Source organism: Lithobates pipiens, unplaced genomic scaffold (assembly GCF_037356315.1).
Source record: "Lithobates pipiens isolate NorthernLeopardFrog02 unplaced genomic scaffold, aLitPip1_a1.2 Scaffold_23, whole genome shotgun sequence".
Classification (NCBI taxonomy): domain Eukaryota; kingdom Metazoa; phylum Chordata; class Amphibia; order Anura; family Ranidae; genus Lithobates; species Lithobates pipiens.
This window is the reverse complement of record NW_027507785.1, coordinates 45,207,764-45,228,836: the sequence shown is the minus strand read 5'-3', so window position 1 is coordinate 45,228,836 and position 21,073 is coordinate 45,207,764. Positions and strand designations below refer to the sequence as shown.

Sequence of the window (21,073 nt, the reverse complement as noted above, 5' to 3'; positions counted from 1 at the left end):
TTGCAGTGATGGGCCAGTAGGAAGGGGTGGTTTGGGTGTCGGCTGAAAGAGCTGCTTAAAATTTGCATATACTTTAAATTTTTGTAGGGTTTTTTTTTTTTTTTTTTTTTTTTTTTTTTTTAACAAACATGCCTACACTTGCTCTGTACAGTAGAATTGCACAGAGAGCGGCTCCAATCCTCCTATTCTCGGTTCCCCCACCAGCACTTCTGGCTCCTCCTCCTTTGCTGGTGCACCCAGTAGGAAATCGATTCCCATCTCGCTCCTGAGCCCCATTGCCACTGACAGTGAGACTTGCCAAAAGCCATCCCCCCCCCCTGCTCCCTCCTTACTGGCCAATGAGGAGAGAGACAGCCGCTGCTCTCGTGCACCTTACTGGATCGTATCAGTAGGAAAAGGGGGCGATCCTGCAGCAAAGAATGTTTTTTTTTCTCCTTAAGGCTGGGTTCACACTGCTGCGATGCACGAACGCTGCGAATCTACTGCGGGTTCCCGCATCGCATGCCTCCCGGCGGCAGTTCACACTGCCCTATGCGAACTGCTGGGAGTGTCAGTGAAAAGTTAATGACACCCCCAGATCAGTTCGCATATCGCAATGCGATCTGCAAACTCTGACAGGAATCGGATCCGATTCTGCTGCGGACCAAAAAAAAAGGGTCCTGTGCGAGTTTGGGCCGGATGCGATGCGAATTCAGCCATACTATCTGTATACTATCTGTATGGCTGAACTCGCATCACACAGAGATCGCAGTGCGGTGCGAATCACATCCGATCTCGGACATCGCAGCAGTGTGAACCCAGCCTATCGCGGAGTTTCACTGTAGCTGCTGACTTTTAATATTAGGACACTTACCTGCCCTGGAATCCAGCAATGTCGGCACCCCAGCTGATTTTTCCACCGGCTCTCAGGTGCTGCCTCCACCATTCGTGGTAAGGGAAGCCGACAGTGATGCCTTTTGGCTTCACAGCCAGTTCCCTACTGTGCAACCGTGAAGCGCGCAGCGATTTCTGAATGGCCCGGCAATTGGGGGGGGGGGGGGGGAGGAGGGTGACTGAACTTCCGAGTGATCTCACCACAGCGGAAGGGGCAGATAAGTGGAGTGTTCACTTTTGAGTGGAACTCCACTTTACTGTATAGTGTGCATTAAGGTAAAGAAAACCCTCGCGGGATTTACAATCACTTTTAGGGTTTCAGCTTTGCTTGGCTTTTCAGTTTTATATTTTGTACCTTTTTTTTTTTTTTTTATATTTCTCATAACATTGTTTTTATATATAATTTTAATTTTTTTTAACACTGATTTATTTTTATTTTTTTTAGTAATGTTCTTTATTCTTTAAGTTTTTAGTAACTTTTATTTTTTTTTTAAATTTTTATTTTTTTTTCCTTATTAACTTGGTCTAGTATGAAATGCAGTAATAATAATAAATCCCAGATTAGAAGTAAAGTTTTTAGCCACAGCAGAACATTTTTATTTTTATTTTATTTTTTTATGTTTTAGTAATTCTGTAGGAGATCAAATAGGAAAAGGAAAAACAAGTAAGAAAACTTGTAAAATTTATATTTTAGCAGATCTAAAAATAAATGTTCTTCTGCGGTAACACCCCCCCCCCCCCACCACCACATTCCCCTGATGGGATATACATACATAGAGGTGGGGGGGGGGGGGGGGAATATACATATGTAAGGGAGGGGGGGGGCCCTGTGCCCTGCTCTGTGCCGCCTGCTGGGACAGTTCAGTCATTATGCTGCATCTGTTGTGAATGTCAGACATGAGTTGTATGAAACATTCTTACCTGACAGCTGAACAATAACGGCTTTCTCAGGCTGAACCAGATCTATAGACACATCATTATAATGTATGAGAGCAACTGGGGGGGGGGGGGGGCCTCTACTGACCTCTCTGGAAGGAAGCGAGGAGGGGGGGGGGGGGGGGCAGTTACCTCTTTGCGCAGGGTGCCAGTCTTGTATACTGGGAAGCAAGGCCCTGTACAGTACACGCAGCCTCAGCTTATATCAGATCGGTGTGCGTAGAAAGGTTTTACAAAGCACTTGCACTTCTTTTCCCATGGGAAGAAATGACACTTGTGTACAATGTAAAGTAGTGAGTGTACAGCTTGTATAACAGTGTACATTTGCTGTCCCCTCAGAATAACTCAACACACAGCCATTAATGTCTAAACCGCTGGCAACAAAAGTCAGTACACCCCCTAAGTGAAAATGTCCATATTGGGCCCAAATAGCCATTTTCCCTCCACGGTCTCATCTGATTCGGTGTTTACAAGGTCTCAGGTGTGAATGGGGAGCAGGTGTGTTAAATTTGGTGTTATCGCTCTCACTCTCTCATACTGGTCACTGGAAGTTCAACATGGCGAAGAACTGAAAACAAAGAATTGTTGCTCTACATAAAGATGGCCTAGGCTATAAGAAGATCGCCAAGACCCTGAAACTGAGCTGCAGCACGGTGGCCAAGACCATACAGCGGTATAACAGGACAGGTTCCCCTCAGAACAGGCCTCGCCATGGCCCACCAAAGAAGTTGAGGTCACGTGCTCAGCGTCATATCCAGAGGTTGTCTTTGGGGAAATAGGCGTATGAGTGCTGCCAGCATTGCTGCAGAGGTTGTAGTGGTGGGGTGGTCAGCCAGTTAGGGCTCAGACCAAGCATGGTGGTGGGAGTTTCATGGTCTGCGGCTGCATGAGTGCTGCAGGTGTCATGTCAAATAGTGTCCCCCGTCGGATAGTGTCCGCTGTGTACTGCGCAGTACACAGGACAAGCAGATTCCGAAAATATCTGAAGATGAACGGCGCCTGCGCACTGAGTCCAGGTTCAAGCCCCACCATCCAAGTGGGCATAGAGTTAGAATAAAAAGAGCCGATCGAAGCGAGGCTGTGCCCGAAGCATGGCGAGGGGCCCTCTAATATGTGCAGCCCTATGTCCACTTGGATGGTGGGGCTTGCACCTGGACTCGCAGCACAAGCGCCGTTCATCTTCAGAGATTTTCCGAATCTCCTTCTGCTCCATACTGCGCAGTACACAGCGGACACTATTCGATAGGCGGACATTTTTGGACAGAACACCGGGACTGGGGAGCTACAGTTCATTGAGGGAACCATGAATGCCAACATGTACTGTGACATACTGAAGCAGAGCATGATCCCCTCCCTTCAGAGTCAGGACCGCAGGGCAGTATTCCAAGATGATAACCACCCCAAACACACCTCCAAGACAACCACTGCCTTACTAAAGAAGCTGAGGGTAAAGGTGATGGACTGGCCAAGCATGTCTCCAGACCTAAAACCTATTGATCATCTGTGGGACATCCTCAAACGGAAGGTGGAGGAGCGCAAGGTCTCCAACATCCACCAGCTCTGTGATGTCGTCATGGGGGAGGGGAAGAGGACTCCAGTGGTGACCTGTGAAGCTCTGCTGACCTCCATGCCCAAGAGTTAAGGCAGTGCTGGAAAATAATGGCGGCCACACAAAATATTGACACTTTGGGCTCAATTTGGACATTTTCACTTAGGGGTGTACTGACTTTTGTTGCCAGCGGTTTAGACATTAATGGCTGTGTGTTGAGTTATTTTGAGGGGACAGGAAATTTACACTGTTATACAAGCTGTACACTCACTACTTTACATTGTAGACAAGTGTCATTTCTTCATTGTTGTCACATGAAAAGAGAGAAGGAAAGATTTACAAAAAAATGTGACTGAGGGGGTGTACTTACTTTTGTGAGATACTGTAAGTGTCCATATATTTAAAAGTCAGCAGCTACATTATTTTGTAGCTGCTCACTTATTTTTTTTTTTTCGTGGGTGGGGCAACCTCTTAAAAGACTAAACCTTTTTCTGACATTTTTTTTACAAGTTAAAATTGGTATTTTTTGCTAAACGATTACTTAGAAGAACCTCCAAAACTAACTATATATATATATATATATTTAGTGATTGTTGCAATATTTTATGTTGCACTGTATTTGCACAGCGGTCTTTCAAAGACTATTTTTTGGGGGGAGGAAAAGTACACCTTAACCACTTAAGGACCGCCTCACGCCGATATACGTCGGCAGAATGGCACGGCTGGGCACAATTATGTGGCTCCTCTTTAAGTGCCCAGCCGTGGGTCGGGAGCTCCGAGGCCGCGGGACCAGCGGACCCGATCACCGCTGGTGTCCCGCGTTCGGGTCACAGAGCTGAAGTACGTGGAGAGGTCTGTGTAAACCAACCTCTCCCCCCGTGCTTCCTAGTGTGGCTGTCACCGATCGGCTGTTCCCTTTTTATAGGGAAAGACTATCAGTGATGTCACATGCCAGGCCACGCCCCCCCCTACAATAAAATAAAAAAAAACACATAACGTCACACAACCTCTACGCTGCCCCTTAGTGGTTAACTCCTTCACTGCCAGTGTCATTTACACAGGAATCGGTGCATTTAAATAGCACTGATTGCTGTATAAATGACAATGGTGTTAAAAATATCCGATGTGTCCGCCATAATGTCGCAGTCATAATAAAAATCGGTGATCACCGCCATTACTAGTAAAAAAAAAATATATATATATATATATATATATATATATATATATATATATATATATATATATATATATATATATATAAAAATTCTATAAAACTATCCCCTATTTTGTACACGCTATAACATTTGAGCAAACCAATCCAATAGCTTAATTGCGATTTATTTTTATTTATTTTTTTCCCAAAAATATGTAGAATACGTATTGGCCTAAATTGACCGCGCAATTGTCAGTTAAAGTGACGCAGTGCCGAATCGCAAAAAGGGGCCCGGTCCTTTGGCTGCAAATTGGTCCGGGGCTTAAGTGGTTAATGAATAAAAAAAATAAAAAAATAAAGTTAGCCCAATTTTTTATGTGAAATATGATGTTGCGCAGAGAATTGTGATTTTATTCCGAGCAAAAAAAAAAAATAGATTTTCATCTTGGCCAGAATCGAGCAGCTCTAGGTTCAGGCTTCAGGGCTTCATTCTTATCCCTCCTTCACTGCTTGGTGTATGACTGACCTAAATATCCGTTTGGTGGTTGTAGGTTTTGCTCGGGGTCACTGGATCGGTCAATCCCATTTACTCTCTAAACCCTGCACCATGACCAGCATGTATTGGTATCTTGTGTATGACCCTTATCAGTATTACACAGCAGCCCCGGTACTCGGTGTTATCTAGTGGCGAAAGTGAACTGGGACATGTTGGGGGGGGGGGGTCGTGCATTGGTCACCACAGACACCAGCAAATCCCCCAACTTTAAACTTTAATTTGTACGGGTTGTAGAAGTTTTTTGTTTTTGTTTTTTCCTCCCTCCCTTGCTAAACCTGTGTACCAAAAAGTGTACAATAAACCCCAAAACATTCCTCTCCTGGAAGCTGCAGGACTGTAGTAGGTACTGTTTATTGTTGGTGTATGTAAATCTTTTCTCCTTCTTCTTTTTTTTTTTTTTTTGGTCTGCTGAACATACCCCATCATGGGTGTCGGGAAGGTTTGAGGGAAACAGTGGCCCCCATCATGGGTGTCGGGAAGGTTTGAGGGAAACAGTGGCCCCCATCATGGGTGTCGGGAAGGTTTGAGGGAAACAGTGGCCCCCATCATGGGTGTCGGGAAAGTTTGAGGGAAACGGTGGCCCCTGTCATGGGTGTCAGGAAGGTTTGAGGGAAACGGTGGCCCCTGTCATGGGTGTCAGGAAGGTTTGAGGGAATTGGTGGCCCCCGTCATGGGGGGGGGGGTTTGAGGGAATTGGTGGCCCCCGTCATGGGGGGGGGGTTTGAGGGAAACGGCCCCCGTCATGGGGGGGGTTTGAGGGAAGCGGTGGCCCCCGTCGTGTGTGTGTTGAGGGAAACGGTGGCCCCCGTCGTGTGTGTGTGTGTGTGTGTTGAGGGAAACGGTGGCCCCCGTCGTGTGTGTGTGTGTGGGGGGGGGGGGTGTGTTGAGGGAAACGGTGGCCCCCGTCGTGTGTGTGTGTGTGGGGGGGGGGGGGGGGTGTGTTGAGGGAAACGGTGGCCCCCGTCGTGTGTGTGTGTGTGTGTGTGTGGTGGGGTGGGGGTTGAGGGAAACGGTGGCCCCTGTCGTGTGTGTGTGTGGGGTTGAGGGAAACGGTGGCCCCCGTCGTGGTTGTGGGTGTGGAGGGGGGGGGGGGGGTTGAGCCCCCAGCCCCTAGGCCACAGTTTGAAGACCCCTCCACTATACAATATGATTGTACAGTCTTTATACAATCTCTTTTTGATGTACTATAAAGACAAACCTAAACAATCCCCTTCAGTGAACCTGTTGCTCCCTGCATAACACACGTGTGCGGCAACTTTTAACGCCCACATGGCGTGCTCATGTGTGTCACTGGGTGGGCGATGGTTTTTGTGCTGAGAGCGCGCGCACTGCACGCCCCCAGCACAGAGTCTGAGCTGTCAAAGGCAGCTCTCCGCCCCCCCCCACTAATGATTGGTAGCTGAAATTGCTCCCCATCGTGACCATTGTGGGAGCCAATCGGTGGTCACATTTTCGCCAATCCTTGCGCTCACTGCTACTCTCTCCTTGTGCAGAGAAGCTGGTCTTGTCTCCGCCCCTCCTCCTAGTTTTTTCTGCAGATGGTCTGTAGTGGGTGGAGTCTGCTGTGCCCCTCCCACAGCTCTGCTCTCTGCAGGCAATATATACAGCGCACCGCTACCTTTTTTTTTTTTTTTTTTTTTTTTTTTTTCTAGATAATATTTCGGTTTTCAAAAGTATTTGGTGCACAGAGTGGATTTATATCCTTTGTGGCTGTTGAGGAATAGAGTTAAATTTTATTTTGTGCCCAAACGTCTAGAAGTGCTGAACGTTTTGCTTAAACAGCCAAAAATCGAAGAGATCTGACCCGCATTGTGTAGGGCCTGAGCAAATAATCGGTTTTGAAAGAACCTTTCCTTGTGTAAGTATTACACAACTTCTTCCTCCGCCAGCAGGTGAGAGCGTGCTTTCACTTTCACGTGCTCCGTGGCTCCCTCTGTAGGACACGGCCGGTAATGTTATGTCTTTACTGGTCTTTCTTATCCATGCGGAAGGAAATCCAGGGATGGGGAAGATGGACTGTCTGTGCTGCATGATTTGTGTTATGTAACAACTCTGTGCAAGTGTTCCTGTTTATAGACTAGAAGTCCATCAATGTAAAAAAAAAAAAAAAAAAAAGTTTTGTCCATAGCACAGATGATGCAATCCCTTTTTTTTTTAATAGTGGAATAAATGCATGTGAGTGCATGTTCTCACCACCTGAACGCACACACATGTAGTACTGAACGCTCTTATTCTACAGTCCAGTTGTATTAAAGCGGTACTCTACTCTATTCTCCTCTCCCACTTACCTGTAGTGCTCTTCAAAGCACATTCTCACTTGCACAGTTCATCCATTTGTCCCACCGTTGGCCGCTGTTCTGATCCTTTTCAGCTGGCTGCTACTTCTGGGTGCAGGCAAGCCGATCCACAACCTGCTGGTGACCGAGTTAAGAACTGGTCCGCTTGCTACAGCCAAAGTCTATAGCACCCACTGGAGCATGCACGTCTAAAGGGATGCTGGCGATGTGTTCTTTCATCTAAGGCAGGGGTAGGCAACCTCTGCCCTTCTACTTTTTTTGAAACTACAAGACCTTGCAAGCACCTGTCACTCGCAGGCATGACTCCTAGAGGAATGAGTTCATACAGGTAGTTCATACAGGTAGACGTCCTATGCCTGCATACTTTTGCTGATAGGTGTCCCTCATTCCCATCTCAAGGAGGGGGGGAGGGGGGCACGGAGGTTGCCTACCCCGATCTAAGGCTTTGGCTCAGCGCTGTGTCAAATGCTGAAATGGAGACTAGTTTTACTATTGGACGGAGAGATCCACTGTTCTGGTACCACACAGCGGGTCCCACTTCACCGTCTTGGTCTCCTTCAGCTGGCTGCTGCTTCTGGGTGCAGCCAGACAGCTCCAGGACCTGCTGGGTGTTGCAGACATTAGCTGTGCAATCTGTCCCAGATGTAGATCTGATGGTGCAATTAAAAAAAAAATAAAATTCACCCTAATGGGGAATATGCCGCTTTTATGTTCTTCCCCTTTCCCTCCTTGGACTGTTTTTTGCTAACAGGCTCAGGATCCTCTTTAACAACGGATCAGCAGATTGCTACAACCGAAGTCTGTAGCACCCAAGTGGGCAGCAGGGAGGAGCATACACCTCTAAAGGGATGCTGGCAATGTGTTTTCATCTAAGGTTTGGACTCAGAGCTTTATCATATGCTGAAACTGTCCAATAGTGAAACTAGTCTTGGAGGTGGAGAGATTCATAGGTTTCATTACGTGGCCTTAGGAGAAATTATGCAATTTATGGCCGGCTATTGTTGGGGTTTTATATTTAATGGTTATTTGCAATAAGTATTTCTAATGGGTTTACTTTAAAGAATATGATTATAGAATATTCCCATGAACTTTCATGATGCAGCATGATTTTCTTACCATGAATATTGTTGTCTTTTGTGTTACTAGACATGGCGTCCGCGGGGACATATGTGGACTCCAAGTCCGAGCTGACAGCCCTGCTGGAGCAGTGGGAGAGCGGACATGGCGGAGGTCAGGATATGGTGCCGATACTAACCAGGTGAGCCGGAAAGTCAGACACGGGGAAGAAAAAAAAAAAACACACATTCCTCGGACGAGGATCTTTTTAAGTTGTAGAATATGTTGTCATTTTAGTCTTATGCCTCTCTCTCTCTCTCAGAATGGCTGAGCTGATCGAAAAAGAGACGGAGGAATATCGCAAAGGTGACCCCGACCCCTTCGATGACCGACACCCGGGTCAGTAAATGTATTATTGTGTCCTATGAAGGCTGAGCGCTCCTTTATACCCAACTTTCCAGAGTTTCTATGTAGAATCCGGTCAGCTGTTATGTGGCGGGTTCAAAAAGTTGTTCTGAATTGTTGGAGAATATAAACTTTTCCTGGAAGGATCTTAAATTTTATATGGATTTACAATTGGTTACTTAGTGCAGTGTTTGTTGTGTGTTTAAATATTTTTAAATTTTTTTTGCAGGACGGGCAAATCCCGATTGCATGCTGGGACACCTTCTCCGCATCCTCTTTAAGAATGATGACTTCATGAATGCAGTGAGTTTTTATTTATTTTTTTTTTTTTTTGTGTGTTTTTTATTTATTTTATTTTTTGTCTTTCGTTTTTTTTTTTTTTTTTTTGTTTTCTTTTACCTTATTTTTTTTTTTTTTGGCTTTATTAAAAAAAAAAGGTGTCTCTGGGCAAAATATAAACCTGTGCAGTACATCTCTTCAATACATATTTTCTCATCCTCCCCTTTGCCACCCAGGTACTGTGAACTATGCAGAAGGAGTGGATGACGTCACTCGGAAACAAAAGCATTCAATAATTAAAAAAAATAAAGCTTTAAAGTCTTTAGTGAAAAACATAAAGCTGAAGTAAACTGTATCTGAGCAGTCGTTCACTTTTGCCAACTTGCTGCCCGGCCACAATACATTTTACTGTGGCATGGGCAGGCTGGATCATGTACATCAACCAGCTGAGTGGCGCACCGCTCCCGCGAACCGATGTGACCACCGCTTTAAGCACCCTGGCGGGGGAGAATGTGACCACTATGCGTTTTTTTACATGATTGCAATATCAACAAAGCTTTTATGAATGACTTTTATTCATAACAGGTGTGATTTGTATAGTGATGCTGTGATTGGCCCATAGCTATCGCTTGGTACCTGGGCCAATCGCCCTGTACCATGTGATAGCTGAGGCCAATCGCAGCACACAATAGTAATCACAGCTGTTGTGTAACCCATTCGTGACAGTTAAAAACATGATCATCACTGTAACGGCAATTAAAGTGTTTGTTGCGGGGGGGGGGGGGGGGAAGACACATTCTAATTACTATGGTGACACTGCTCTGATGAAAGTTTGTAAAAAGAATAAAAAAAAACTTGAATAAAAAATATTTCATTTTTATGACTATTATGATAGTAGTCTGCGCCTTTTTTTTAAATTATTATTTATTTATATTTTTTTCCCCTCCCATACGGTCACTGGTCAGGAATGGTGTTTTTTTTTTTTTTTTTTTTAATAACAAAAGGTGGAGATAGATATAGATATATATTCTCTCTATTTATTATAATATAATATTATAATATAATATATTTTTTCTTATATGAAAAGGGTAGCTTTCATCCTGCTTGGAATAAAGTTTTTCAAGTAAGAATGTTGTCATAATTTTGTCAGATTCCAGGCCTCTGTACCCGTAGTATGCATTGTTTGGGGTGTAAAGTCAACGGCACACTGATTGTATCCTAAGGGACCCTCATCACTTGCATTCCTCGTGGCTTCCCCCTTTTTTTGATTCACTTTTTTTTTTTTTTTTTTCTGTACTTGCTGCTTTCCATATTGTCTGCACCTCTCATTTTGTTTTCTATTTAGCTGGTAAACGCCTACGTCATGACCAGTCGGGAGCCCCCTCTGAATACGGCAGCCTGTCGGCTTTTGCTCGATATCATGCCAGGTCTGGAAACAGCCGTGGTGTTCCAGGAGAAGGTGAGTCTCTCCTTCGTTTTGTTGTGAGATACAATTTCCAGTTGATATTGCGTGTGTGTGTGTGTGTGTATTATATATTATACCTTTTTGCTTCCCCCAATAAACATGTAGTTTTCAAGTAATACTTTTTTTTTTTTTTTTTTTACGTAAAGCTGGGGAGAGAACAGCACAGCAACGTGCCTCAAGTGTTATCTGAATTGCGATTCACAGTGATGAAAGAGTATTTATCTTTTAACCACTTCAGCCCCGGAAGGATTTACCCCCCTTCCTGACCAGAGCACTTTTTGCAATTAGGCACTGCGTTGCTTTAACTGATAATTGCGCGGTCGTGCGATGTTGCACCCAAACAAAATGTATTTCCTTTTTTCTTTCCCCACAAGTAGAGCTGTGTGTTTGTTTGTTTGTTTTTTTTGTTTTTTTGTTGTTTTTATTTTTTTGGTGGTATTTTGCGCTATAAACAAAGAGCGACAATTTAGAAAAAAAAGCATTTTTTTTTTTGTTTTTTTTTGCTATAATACCCCCAAAAATATATAAAAAAAACAAATTTATGTCTCGGTTTAGGCCGATCTGTGTTCTACATATTATTTATTTTTTTTTTTTTTAATTGCAATAAGCGTTTATTGGTTTGCACAAAAGTTATAGCGTCTACAAAATAGGGGACAGGTCTATGGCATTTTTATTTTTAATAATGGCGGCGATCTGCGATTTTTTTTTTTTTTTTTTTTTTTTTTATCATCGGAACTACTACCTGGCGGGCACATCCGACACTATTTTGGGACCATTGTCATTTTATACAGCGATCAGTGCTATAAAAATTCACTGATTACTATGTAAAGGACACTGGCAGGAAAGGGGTTAAACACTAGGGGATGATCAAAGGGTTAAGTGTGTCCTAGGGAGTGATTCTAATTGTGGGGGGCGGGGGATTGCCTCACTAGAACATGAACGGTCACTGCTCCCGATGACAGGGAGCAGTAGATCTGTCGTGTTGCTAGACAGAACAGTGAAATTCCTTGTTTACATAGGGACCTCCCTGTCCTGCCACTCTGACACAACAGGTCCCGTTGTAAGCGGCGGGTGTGCACGTGCCCAAAATGCCGCAATTTAGAGGGGACGTACCATTTGCCCAGCCGTGCCATTGTGCTGATGTATATCGTCGTGCGCTGGTCGGCATGTGGTTAAATAACAAACCTGTTATACTTAACTGTTCTGTAATGATTTTGCACAGAGCAGCCCCGATTCTCCTTTTCTGGGGTCCCCTGCCAGCGCTCCTGGCTCCTCCTGCTTTCAAGTACCCCCCTCCCCAAGCAAGCAGCTTGCAAGTGGGAGGGAGCTTTCTCCTAAGCTGCACTGTGCAACTGTTGCCACATGCAGTGCTGCTTGGCCTTGGCCCTGCTCCCCCTCTAACAGCAGCAGGAGCCAATGGGCTCAGGTAGGGGGGGGGGGGGGGTAGACTTGCTTTAAGTGTGGGGAAAAAAGAGGTAAGGCCGGAGTTCAGGTTTAATCCCGTCTGCTTGTTGCCATTAGGAAGGAATCATGGAAAACCTCTTCAAGTGGGCTCGAGAAGCAGAACAGCCCCTGCGCACCTACGCCATAGGACTGCTGGGGGGAGCCATGGAGAACCAGGATATCGCTGCCAATTACCGTGATGAGAACTCGCAGTTGGTAAGGCCTGTGTGCAGATATTTGGGGGGTATTGCTGGCAGTGATCTGCAAAGGAACTTTTGGAGCTTGCCTTCACTCCTTGTTAAGCCAAAATCCCATCATCCAGCTACATAATTAAAGCAGAATTCCAGCTGGGGTCATGCAGTTGAGAATCTAGCATGGTAATGCACACCAGGATTCGTTTTTTTCTCTATCTTTTTATTTCTTTTTGTTAATCTCTCGGTTTTCCATTCGCAGGTTGCTCTCGTTTTGCGCCGACTACATGAGCTCCAGTCTAAAGAAACCTGCCCCAGGCCGGAAGTTCGCCGCCAAAGCCCCCGTAAGCCTCTAGGGGAGCCTCTCCTTCCTCTGGACGAAGAGGCCGTGGACATGGACTACGGCGAAAACATGGTGGACGCCAGATCTAAAGATGGCGACGCCGACCTCTCCTTCCAGACGGAGGTCTCTCCGAGGCTGGGAATCCTCGTCAACTCCGACGGCACCGGACCGCCGCGGAGAACAAAAATGGATCTGGACAGCCACCGTAAGGTGAAACAGAAGCTGTGCTTCTCGGAGGTGGAGCGAGCGCCCAGCGAATTATCAAACAGCAGCTGGTCGGAGATGTCTCCCTGGGTCATCGGGACCAGTTATAGTCTGTCCCCTCTCACTCCGGGTATAGAACAAAGGCTCATCCTCCAGTACCTGACCCCGCTGGGAGAATATCAAGAGGTGAGCAAAAGGCATGTGTAAAAGGCCACATCCTAAAAATGGGAGGGGAGGGTTTGAGTACTAAAATATGAGAGTTCAAAGGTAAGTTATTAACTGAGACGGATGGAAGGTCTCAAAGGGGTGGATTTTACTAAAACTGGGGAGTACAAAATCTGGTGCAGCTCTGCATAGAAACCAATCAGCTTCCAGGTTTTATTGTCAAAGCTTAATTGAACAAGCTGAAGTTAGAAGCTGATTAATTACCATGCACAGCTGCACCAGATTGCTTTATTAGCGACCATCTAAAGCTAAACCTTATGCCCCATACACACGATGAGATTATCGGACGAATGATCGTCCGTTTTTTATTGCATACTAATCTCAGATCGAATCTGATGAGTTTACTAAAGTCACGAAAATTCCCGCACGACAGAAAAAAAATTCGGAAGTGATGTCATGTGTTGTAATGCATTTGTATTGCATTTTCGAACGATAGCTGTACTGATTAAACGAAAATCGTACGATCTGGCATCGTACGAAAATTTTTTCCGTGCATGTCCGATAGAATAATATCGGATGAACTGTCCTAATCGGCTCTCGAAAGCTCTGTACTAACGATCCGATTATCGTACGATCGCTTCGAAAGCGGTATTTTCCATACGATTTTGGGATCGTGTGTACGGGGCATTAATCTGCTAGACCTTCCCTGGCTCCCTCTTTCTCCCCTCACCAATATGCAAATTCGATTTTTAAAAGCGGTATGGGAATTATTATTATTTTTTTCCCTATTTGTAGAATCGCTTCCCTAGGTGGATGCAGTATCAGTCCCCTGCCCAGCTCTAAGACTGAGAACCAAGCGATCAAACGCAGCTGATTGCTCGGTTCTTACAGCTCCCTGAGCTCCTCTGTCTGCTGGTCACCTCTGTCTTCTTTGCCCCTCCAGTGCTCACTGGAGCTGTGGATGGGGGTGGGAGTGTCCAGCTCACTGGGAGGCTGAGCTGGGTGTCGGTTCAGCCATGTCGACGGATCCCATCCATATGGTCGTCTTCCTTCCCGAGCCTGGACCGGTGTTCTCTCAACTTCTCCAACCCATTAAAGTGGAGTTCCACCCAAAAAAAAAGTCATTTATGTGCATAATAATAAAAAAAAAAACAGCGGCTATCAAGGACAAAGTTGTCGCCGCCTAGGAGGCGGCCATTTTGTTGGCTAGTATCTGAGCACGAATCTCCACTCGTAATATCCCGCACTCAATTCGGTTGCCAGTGTTGTGTCCAACCACGTATTCGTCAAACTCTAACTGCTTATGGTTTTAAAGAAACGGGAAGATAAGTGGTTGGAGCTTCTGATGGGTTGGAGAAAGCAACAGAACACCGCCTCTATGACGTCAGCCCGCTGAAAATGGGTCACAGGAGTGCAGAACTAACTGTGATCCGCAGGAGAAGTGCAGCCAAACGAGTTTTGGCTGTACCTTTTCCTTAAAGTGTTTACCTGAAATGAAAATGTGAACTAACACCCCACTATAGCAAATGGCTTGCTATGGTGGCACTCGGAGAAGAGGAGGAGCCAGGAGCGCCGGCCAGGACCCCAGAAGAGGAGGTGGTGGGGCTGCTCTATGCAATACCATTGCTCATAGCGGGTATTACATGTTCATTTACAAAAATGGAAACCTTTTATAATCCCTGTTGTTCCAAGAAAAAAGCGAGTACAAAAATGCTCCTACAATCTGTCTGCATCCTATCTGTTCATACCATTGTTATTTTACATCCTGTGCATGTATAAATGTAATATATCAGTATATATCTCCCCACTACCAAGCCACCTGCCCTGTAGTACTATTGATTTGCTGTGTTGGTCAGTGGATGTTGCTGTATTCTGATCTTTTGTGGATTGTTTTTTCTTCCAGCTGCTCCCCATCTTTATGCAGCTAGGCTCTCGCGAACTGATGATGCATTACATTGATTTGAAACGCACAAACGACGTTCTCCTCACCTTTGAAGCTCTCAAGGTAAGCGTTGTGTTTTTTTTTTTTTTTTTTTTTTCCCCCACTGTGTTGGAAGTGTTGTGTTGTATTTCAGCCCCGGGCCTCTGCATGTCTCACGGCAGTGTTTTTCTCTCCTGTGCAGCATCTGGCCTCTTTGCTCCTCCACAACAAGTTTGCCGCCGAGTTCGTCGCTCATGGCGGAGTGCAGAAATTGTTAGAAATTCCACGCCCATCGATGGCGGCCACAGGGGTGTCTATGTGTCTGTACTACCTGTCCTACAACCAGGATGCTATGGAGCGGGTGAGTGCTTGAAAGGTTTGCTGCATGGGAATCCAGTATGAACCGCTTTTAATCCAACTTAACGTGGACCGTCAGTTATATGTGTGTGTGTGTATATGTATGTATGTATGTATATGTATGTATGTATATATATATATATATATATATATATATATATATTTATTATAAATTTTACACTTTATTTTTTTTACATATAAAAAAAAAAACAATTACTTCCTGGCGGTGCTGTAGCCTCACGTCACATGATTCTGTGCAGTACAGCCTCTCTTTCATGCTTCAGTGTGAGTGGGTGGAGTTGAAGTGGGCTTAGGGTGAGGGTGGAGCTGGAACCAGGGAATGCACTGGCTGCTTTTTTTCAGGTTCAGTAGCCATAGATAGTAGATTTTTTTTTTTTTTTTTGTAGTAAATATACAGTATACTGTGCACTGTAACTGTAAATAAAAATTACTGTAACTCTGAACAGTTTTTTAAGCTTTTCCATTTTTCAATGAAAAGTAAAAAAATTATATATATATTTATATTAGCGCCAACAGTTTATGCAGCGCTTTACAATGTAGAAAAGGAGACAATATGGTTACAATACAATTTTACAGAAGAGCTTACAATCTAATAGGGTGGGGCAGGTGGTACAAAAGGTTGTAACTGTGGGGAATGAGAATATATGTGTATAATAATAATATATATATATAATATAAATTTTATTTATTTTTCTTCAACTTTCCATTCCATCTATTAAATCTTCTGCCCTTGTTGTTTTAACTTTTTGGATGGTAAAACGATTATTTTTTTATTTATTCTGCCAGTAAATGCCTTTTTATACAACCCACTTCCTGTTTCTTGTCTGGTCATTAGCCTAGGTATATGACATCATGCACAGCGCTCTCACTCTCAGAGTTTGTCAGGAAGGGAGGGGGGATGGGTCATAAGAGGGCCAATGAGAGCTGGAGGTGTCTGTGTAAATCCAAAAAAAGTGAACAGGCAGCAGTTCAGCTGCTCACAGTTAAAATGGATGCAGCCAGATTCGGTGGAGGGAGATTTCTGCAGCATGTTTGGCAAATACAGAATCACGGTATTTAATATGCAAAGTGGTTGGAGGGAAGCTTTAGAATGGCAAAGATGTTTGTAAAGAAAAAAGGTGCCTCTATCTTGTATGTCCAACCAGTAGAGGTGGACTTATGCTGGTATGAAAATAAGTTAAGTAGAGTTGGCGCTATACCTTTTTTAATTAGTGAATATAAAAAAAACTTTCCAAAAAAATAGAAATAAAAATAAAGAATTATTGATTGTATTCCTTTGTGCCGTGAATATGACAATGGAAAAATCCCGATGACAATATTTAAATCTGTCAGAGTGCTATGTCCCCTGAATTAATTTATACCGTGAGTGCACCCCTCTAACTGGGTATTACAATGAGTGAATCGGTGACAATATTTGAGGGTATTGCATCCCCTAAATTTGTGCGTCCCTCCCAACCCTAAAAAGGGTATTTGCAAAATGTGGAAAAAAAAAAATTATTATATAAAAATTTCTGATGGAAAATACGTATCTGAGATCAATATCTAATAACCAGTTTGCAACAATAAACAACTATACGTACATGCATGCCTCTAGTATATAAACGATAATGCTAAACTGTTAACTATTCAAGGATGCATGCATATGGTGATGTGCATGGATAAAGCAAATATGTGAAAAATTTCTACATAAATAGTCCCAAAAAGTTTTTGTTTTTTTGAAGGTGACTTGTGCAGACAATCTGTGGTTATTCCAAAAATGTGAGCAGACTGCAGTTTCTCAACTATGCAAAATTTTTCATTATTTTGGTGGTATTTGATCACCACTGCGGTGGTGTGGGTTTTTTTTTTTTTTTTTTCTTTAAATATGTACACTTCAAACCATTTCATAAAATATTTTTTTATGTAGTTGGTTGCTGCTGCAAGTTTTTTTGACTTTTTTTATTTTTTTTTATTTTTTTTTCCCTTCTGTAGGTGTGTATGCATCCGCACAAAGTGCTCAGCGATGTTGTGAATTACACCCTGTGGCTCATGGAATGCTCCCACGCCTCCGGCTGCTGTCATGCCACCATGTTCTTCTCCATCTGCTTCTCCTTCCGAGCCGTGCTGGAGCTGTTCGACCACCAAGATGGCCTCCGACGACTGGTGAACCTGGTAAGTGCTTTGATGTGAAGGCTGTGTCCCTTGTAGAATTTCACAATTCTAACAAAAAAATAATAATTCCATATGGGCAGTTTATTAGAATAACAGGAGAGGTTAAATGTTGCTAACCTGGTTGTGGTGTGTGTGTGTGTGTGTGTGTTTGTTTTTTTTTTTTTTTTACCTTTCCCGATCTTCAAAACAGCATGTCGGGATTCTTTCTAAGGCTCGGTTCACACAGGGGCGACTTGTCCAGGCGACTTAGCCGCCTGACAAGTCGCGCTCCGTTCTGTACAATGGAACCGTTCTAATAGGAGCGACTCAAGTCGCTCCGACTTAGAAAAAAGGTTCCTGTACTACTTCAGGCGACATGCATTGACTTCTATACAGAAGTCGTTTTGCAAGTCGCCGCTGATCGTGTACAGGTCGCGGCGCTGCAAGTCGTGCCGCCCCTGTGTGAACCGAGCCTAACAAGTGCAGAGAGTTCTCACACCTGGGGGGGAAGAAAAATCCAGGCAGCCTGCCATGTTTTATCGCAACACACAAATAAGTAGAAACAAAGTATCTTTTTCCTTCTTTTATCAAAGGAAAGAACTCCAGTGTGTAAATGAAAGAAGTTTAACCATTTGAAGACCAAACCTTTTCTGAAATTTGTTGCTTACAAGTAAAAATCATTATTTTCTGCTTGAAAATTACTTGGAACACCCACCCATGAATTTATTATTTTTTTTTATTTTTTTTGCAGAGACCCTAGAGAATAATAAAATGGAGGTTGTTGCAATATTTTATGTCACGCTGTATTTGCACAGTGATTTTTTTTTTTTTTTTTTTTTTTTTTTTTTTTGCAATGCAATAAAAAAAAAAAAAACACTTTAATGAATAAAAACAAAACAAAAAACTAAACAGTAAAGTTAGCCCAATTATTATTATTTTTTTTATATATATATATATATATATATATATATATATATATATATATGTGAAAGAAGATGTTACACCTTGAGAATCGTTATCTTTATTCTAAGCAAAAAAAAAATAAAAAATCATGATTCCTATTTTAGCCAGAATCGTGCAGCTCCTTTTTATGATCACGCAATCTGATCAGGTAATCTGTAATTGCCACTATAACTTTAACTTTATTTTCAGATCAGCACTCTAGAAATCTTAAATTTGGAAGACCAGGGAGCTCTGCTGAGCGACGATGAAATTTTCGCAAGTCGCCAAACGGGGAAGCACACGTGCATGGCACTGCGACGATACTTTGAGGCGCATTTAGCCATCAAGGTGGAGCAGGTCAAGCAATCTCTGCAGCGGACAGAAGGAGGACTTCCAATACATCCTCCTCCTCCCTACAAGGTGAGTGCTGGAAAAGAGACCTGGCTTCTGTATTTTCAGGGCTTTTTGTTAGAGCGCTCTTGTCAGGTTTAATAAAAGTTGAGACAAAAGGGGTTGATTTACTTAAACCAATCGGCTTCCAGAATACTTGAACAAGCTGAAGTTAGAAGCTGATTGGCTACCATGCACAGCTGCACCAGATTTTGCACTCTCCAAATTTTAGTAAATCGACCCCTAAAGGTCTTGACAATAAAAATGGGTAATATGTTCTCCTATCCAGTGGGGTTGATTGACCAAAGCCAAATAGACTGTGCACTCTGCAAGTGTAGTTGCTCCAGAGCTTGGCAAATCAGGTGAAGCTTCACTTTACAAAGTGTACCCAATCACATCACATGCAAGGAAAGAAAATAAGACATCTTTGTTTTGCATATGATTGGGTGATGGAAGTCGGCAATGTTAACCATGTCACAAAGCTCCAATCATCTCACCACTAGACAATGAGGTCACCGTCCTCCAATGGCCTCCACACTCACCGCATCTCATCCAATGGAGCGTCTTTGGGAGGTGGTGGAATGGGAGAATCAGCATCATGGATGTGCAGCCGACAAATCTGCAGCAACTGTGTGATGTTATCATGTCACTATGGAGCAAAATCTGAGGAACGTTTCCAACACCTTGTTGTATTTATGCCACCAAGAATGAAGGCAAAAGGGGGTCCAACATGGGACTAGCGAGGGGGACCTAATAAAGTGGGAGGCGAGTGTATGTCTCAATAGATATATTCCTCTTTTACTTGGGCTCCAGCTGGACACTCTCCACACGGCATGTCGCTTTTTCCTCATCGTAGCTTCAGGGGGTGATTAACAATGTCCGGAGGTCTGAATGTCCCCCCCCGCAAATGAAAGAGGAAGATGCCCTCAATTTTCTGGCTGCAGGAACGCACTTGGGTGGCACTAACCTCTACTTTCAAATGGAGCAGTATATCTACAAATGGAAAAGTGGTGGCAATATGAAATGTTGTCCATTTTTATTAAAAGCCATTGGTGTTTACTTTTGTACAGCACGCTGTTAAAGCTCTGAGATTAGGCTGAGTTTCAGCCAATGAACTCTAGAGTGTCGGAAGCGTGCAAAAGTAATATGACGAGATTTTCGCTAACACCGCCAGAGCTTTCTGCTCAATGATCGGAGTTTGATAGTGATCTGTGTCACATTCATCATGTAATTAAAAAATATATAAAATTTGTGTGTGTGTGTGTGTGTATATGTATGTGTGTATATATATATATATATATATATATATATATATATATATATATATATATATATATATATATATATATATATATATATATATATATATATATATATATATAATTTATTTATTTATTTTACACACTCATTACCCACAGTTACAACCTTTTGTAGCACCTGCCCCACCCTATTAGATGGTAAGCTCTTCTGTATTCTGTAAAATTGCATTGTAACTGTATTGTCTCCTTTTTATATTGTAAAGCGCTGCGTAAACTGTTTGCACTATATAAATCCTGTTTTTTTTTATTTATATATATATATATATATATATATTATAGCATGTAACATTTTTTTTTTTTTTTTTTTTTCTATATAGAAAAAAATTGTATAAAAAAAAAAATTGCCTATATATTATATAATAATATATATATATATATATATATATATATATATATATATATATATATATATATATATATATATATATATATATATATATTATACAGGATTTGTATAGTGCCAACAGTTTACGCAGCGCTTTACAATATAAAAAGGAGACAATACAGTTACAATGCAATTTTGCAGAAGAGCTTACAATCTAATAGGTTGGGGCAGGTGGTACAAAAGGCTGTAACTGTGGGTAATGAGTGTGTAAAATAAAATATTATATATAATATATAATATAATAAAATAATATTATAATAATAATTTTTTTTTTTTTATACACACACTCTCTGCAGATCCCCCTTTTTTTTTTTTTTTTTTAAATAGTTTTTGTTGGTGAAGTATGTTCTATGTCTGCATTGTGATGGTCCCCCTTTGTCCTCCCCAAAGGCCTGCACATACACCCGGGAGCAGATTGTCGAGATGATGGAATATCTTATAGAGTTTGGACCCTCTCAGCTGTACTGGGAGCCGGCTGAAGTGTTCCTGAAACTGTCCTGTGTCCAGCTGCTTCTGCAGCTCATCTCCATCGCCTGCAGCTGGAAAACTTATTACGCCAGGTGAGTGCAGACCACTAGATGCCTGCGAGCAATCCAAAAAAACAAAAGCCTACCTTTCCCTAATCGTCTTTCTAGACCACACCTGGAGAGACCATAGCTCCACCCACTTTCCCTGGAAACATTGCGATACCAA

General features: G+C 42.9%; 1 protein-coding gene and 1 non-coding gene across 2 annotated transcripts in view; both read left to right on the top strand.

Moving 5' to 3' along the window:
• The window catches only part of DCAF1 (DDB1 and CUL4 associated factor 1), a gene marked incomplete in the record, with an annotated part of 55,018 nt that overhangs the window by 7,896 nt on the left and 26,049 nt on the right, over positions 1–21,073 (top strand). The window contains 11 exon segments of the mRNA XM_077451511.1: positions 8,511–8,622; positions 8,743–8,819; positions 9,055–9,128; positions 10,450–10,563; positions 12,091–12,228; positions 12,466–12,936; positions 14,819–14,920; positions 15,039–15,197; positions 17,186–17,365; positions 18,497–18,706; positions 20,771–20,940. Of these exon segments, the coding sequence (XP_077307637.1) occupies positions 8,513–8,622; positions 8,743–8,819; positions 9,055–9,128; positions 10,450–10,563; positions 12,091–12,228; positions 12,466–12,936; positions 14,819–14,920; positions 15,039–15,197; positions 17,186–17,365; positions 18,497–18,706; positions 20,771–20,940 (1,805 nt within the window).
• LOC143928617 (small nucleolar RNA SNORA62/SNORA6 family) lies at positions 19,743–19,898 on the top strand. Its single transcript, XR_013262455.1, has one exon. It is a non-coding gene; the product is annotated as a small nucleolar RNA SNORA62/SNORA6 family (small nucleolar RNA).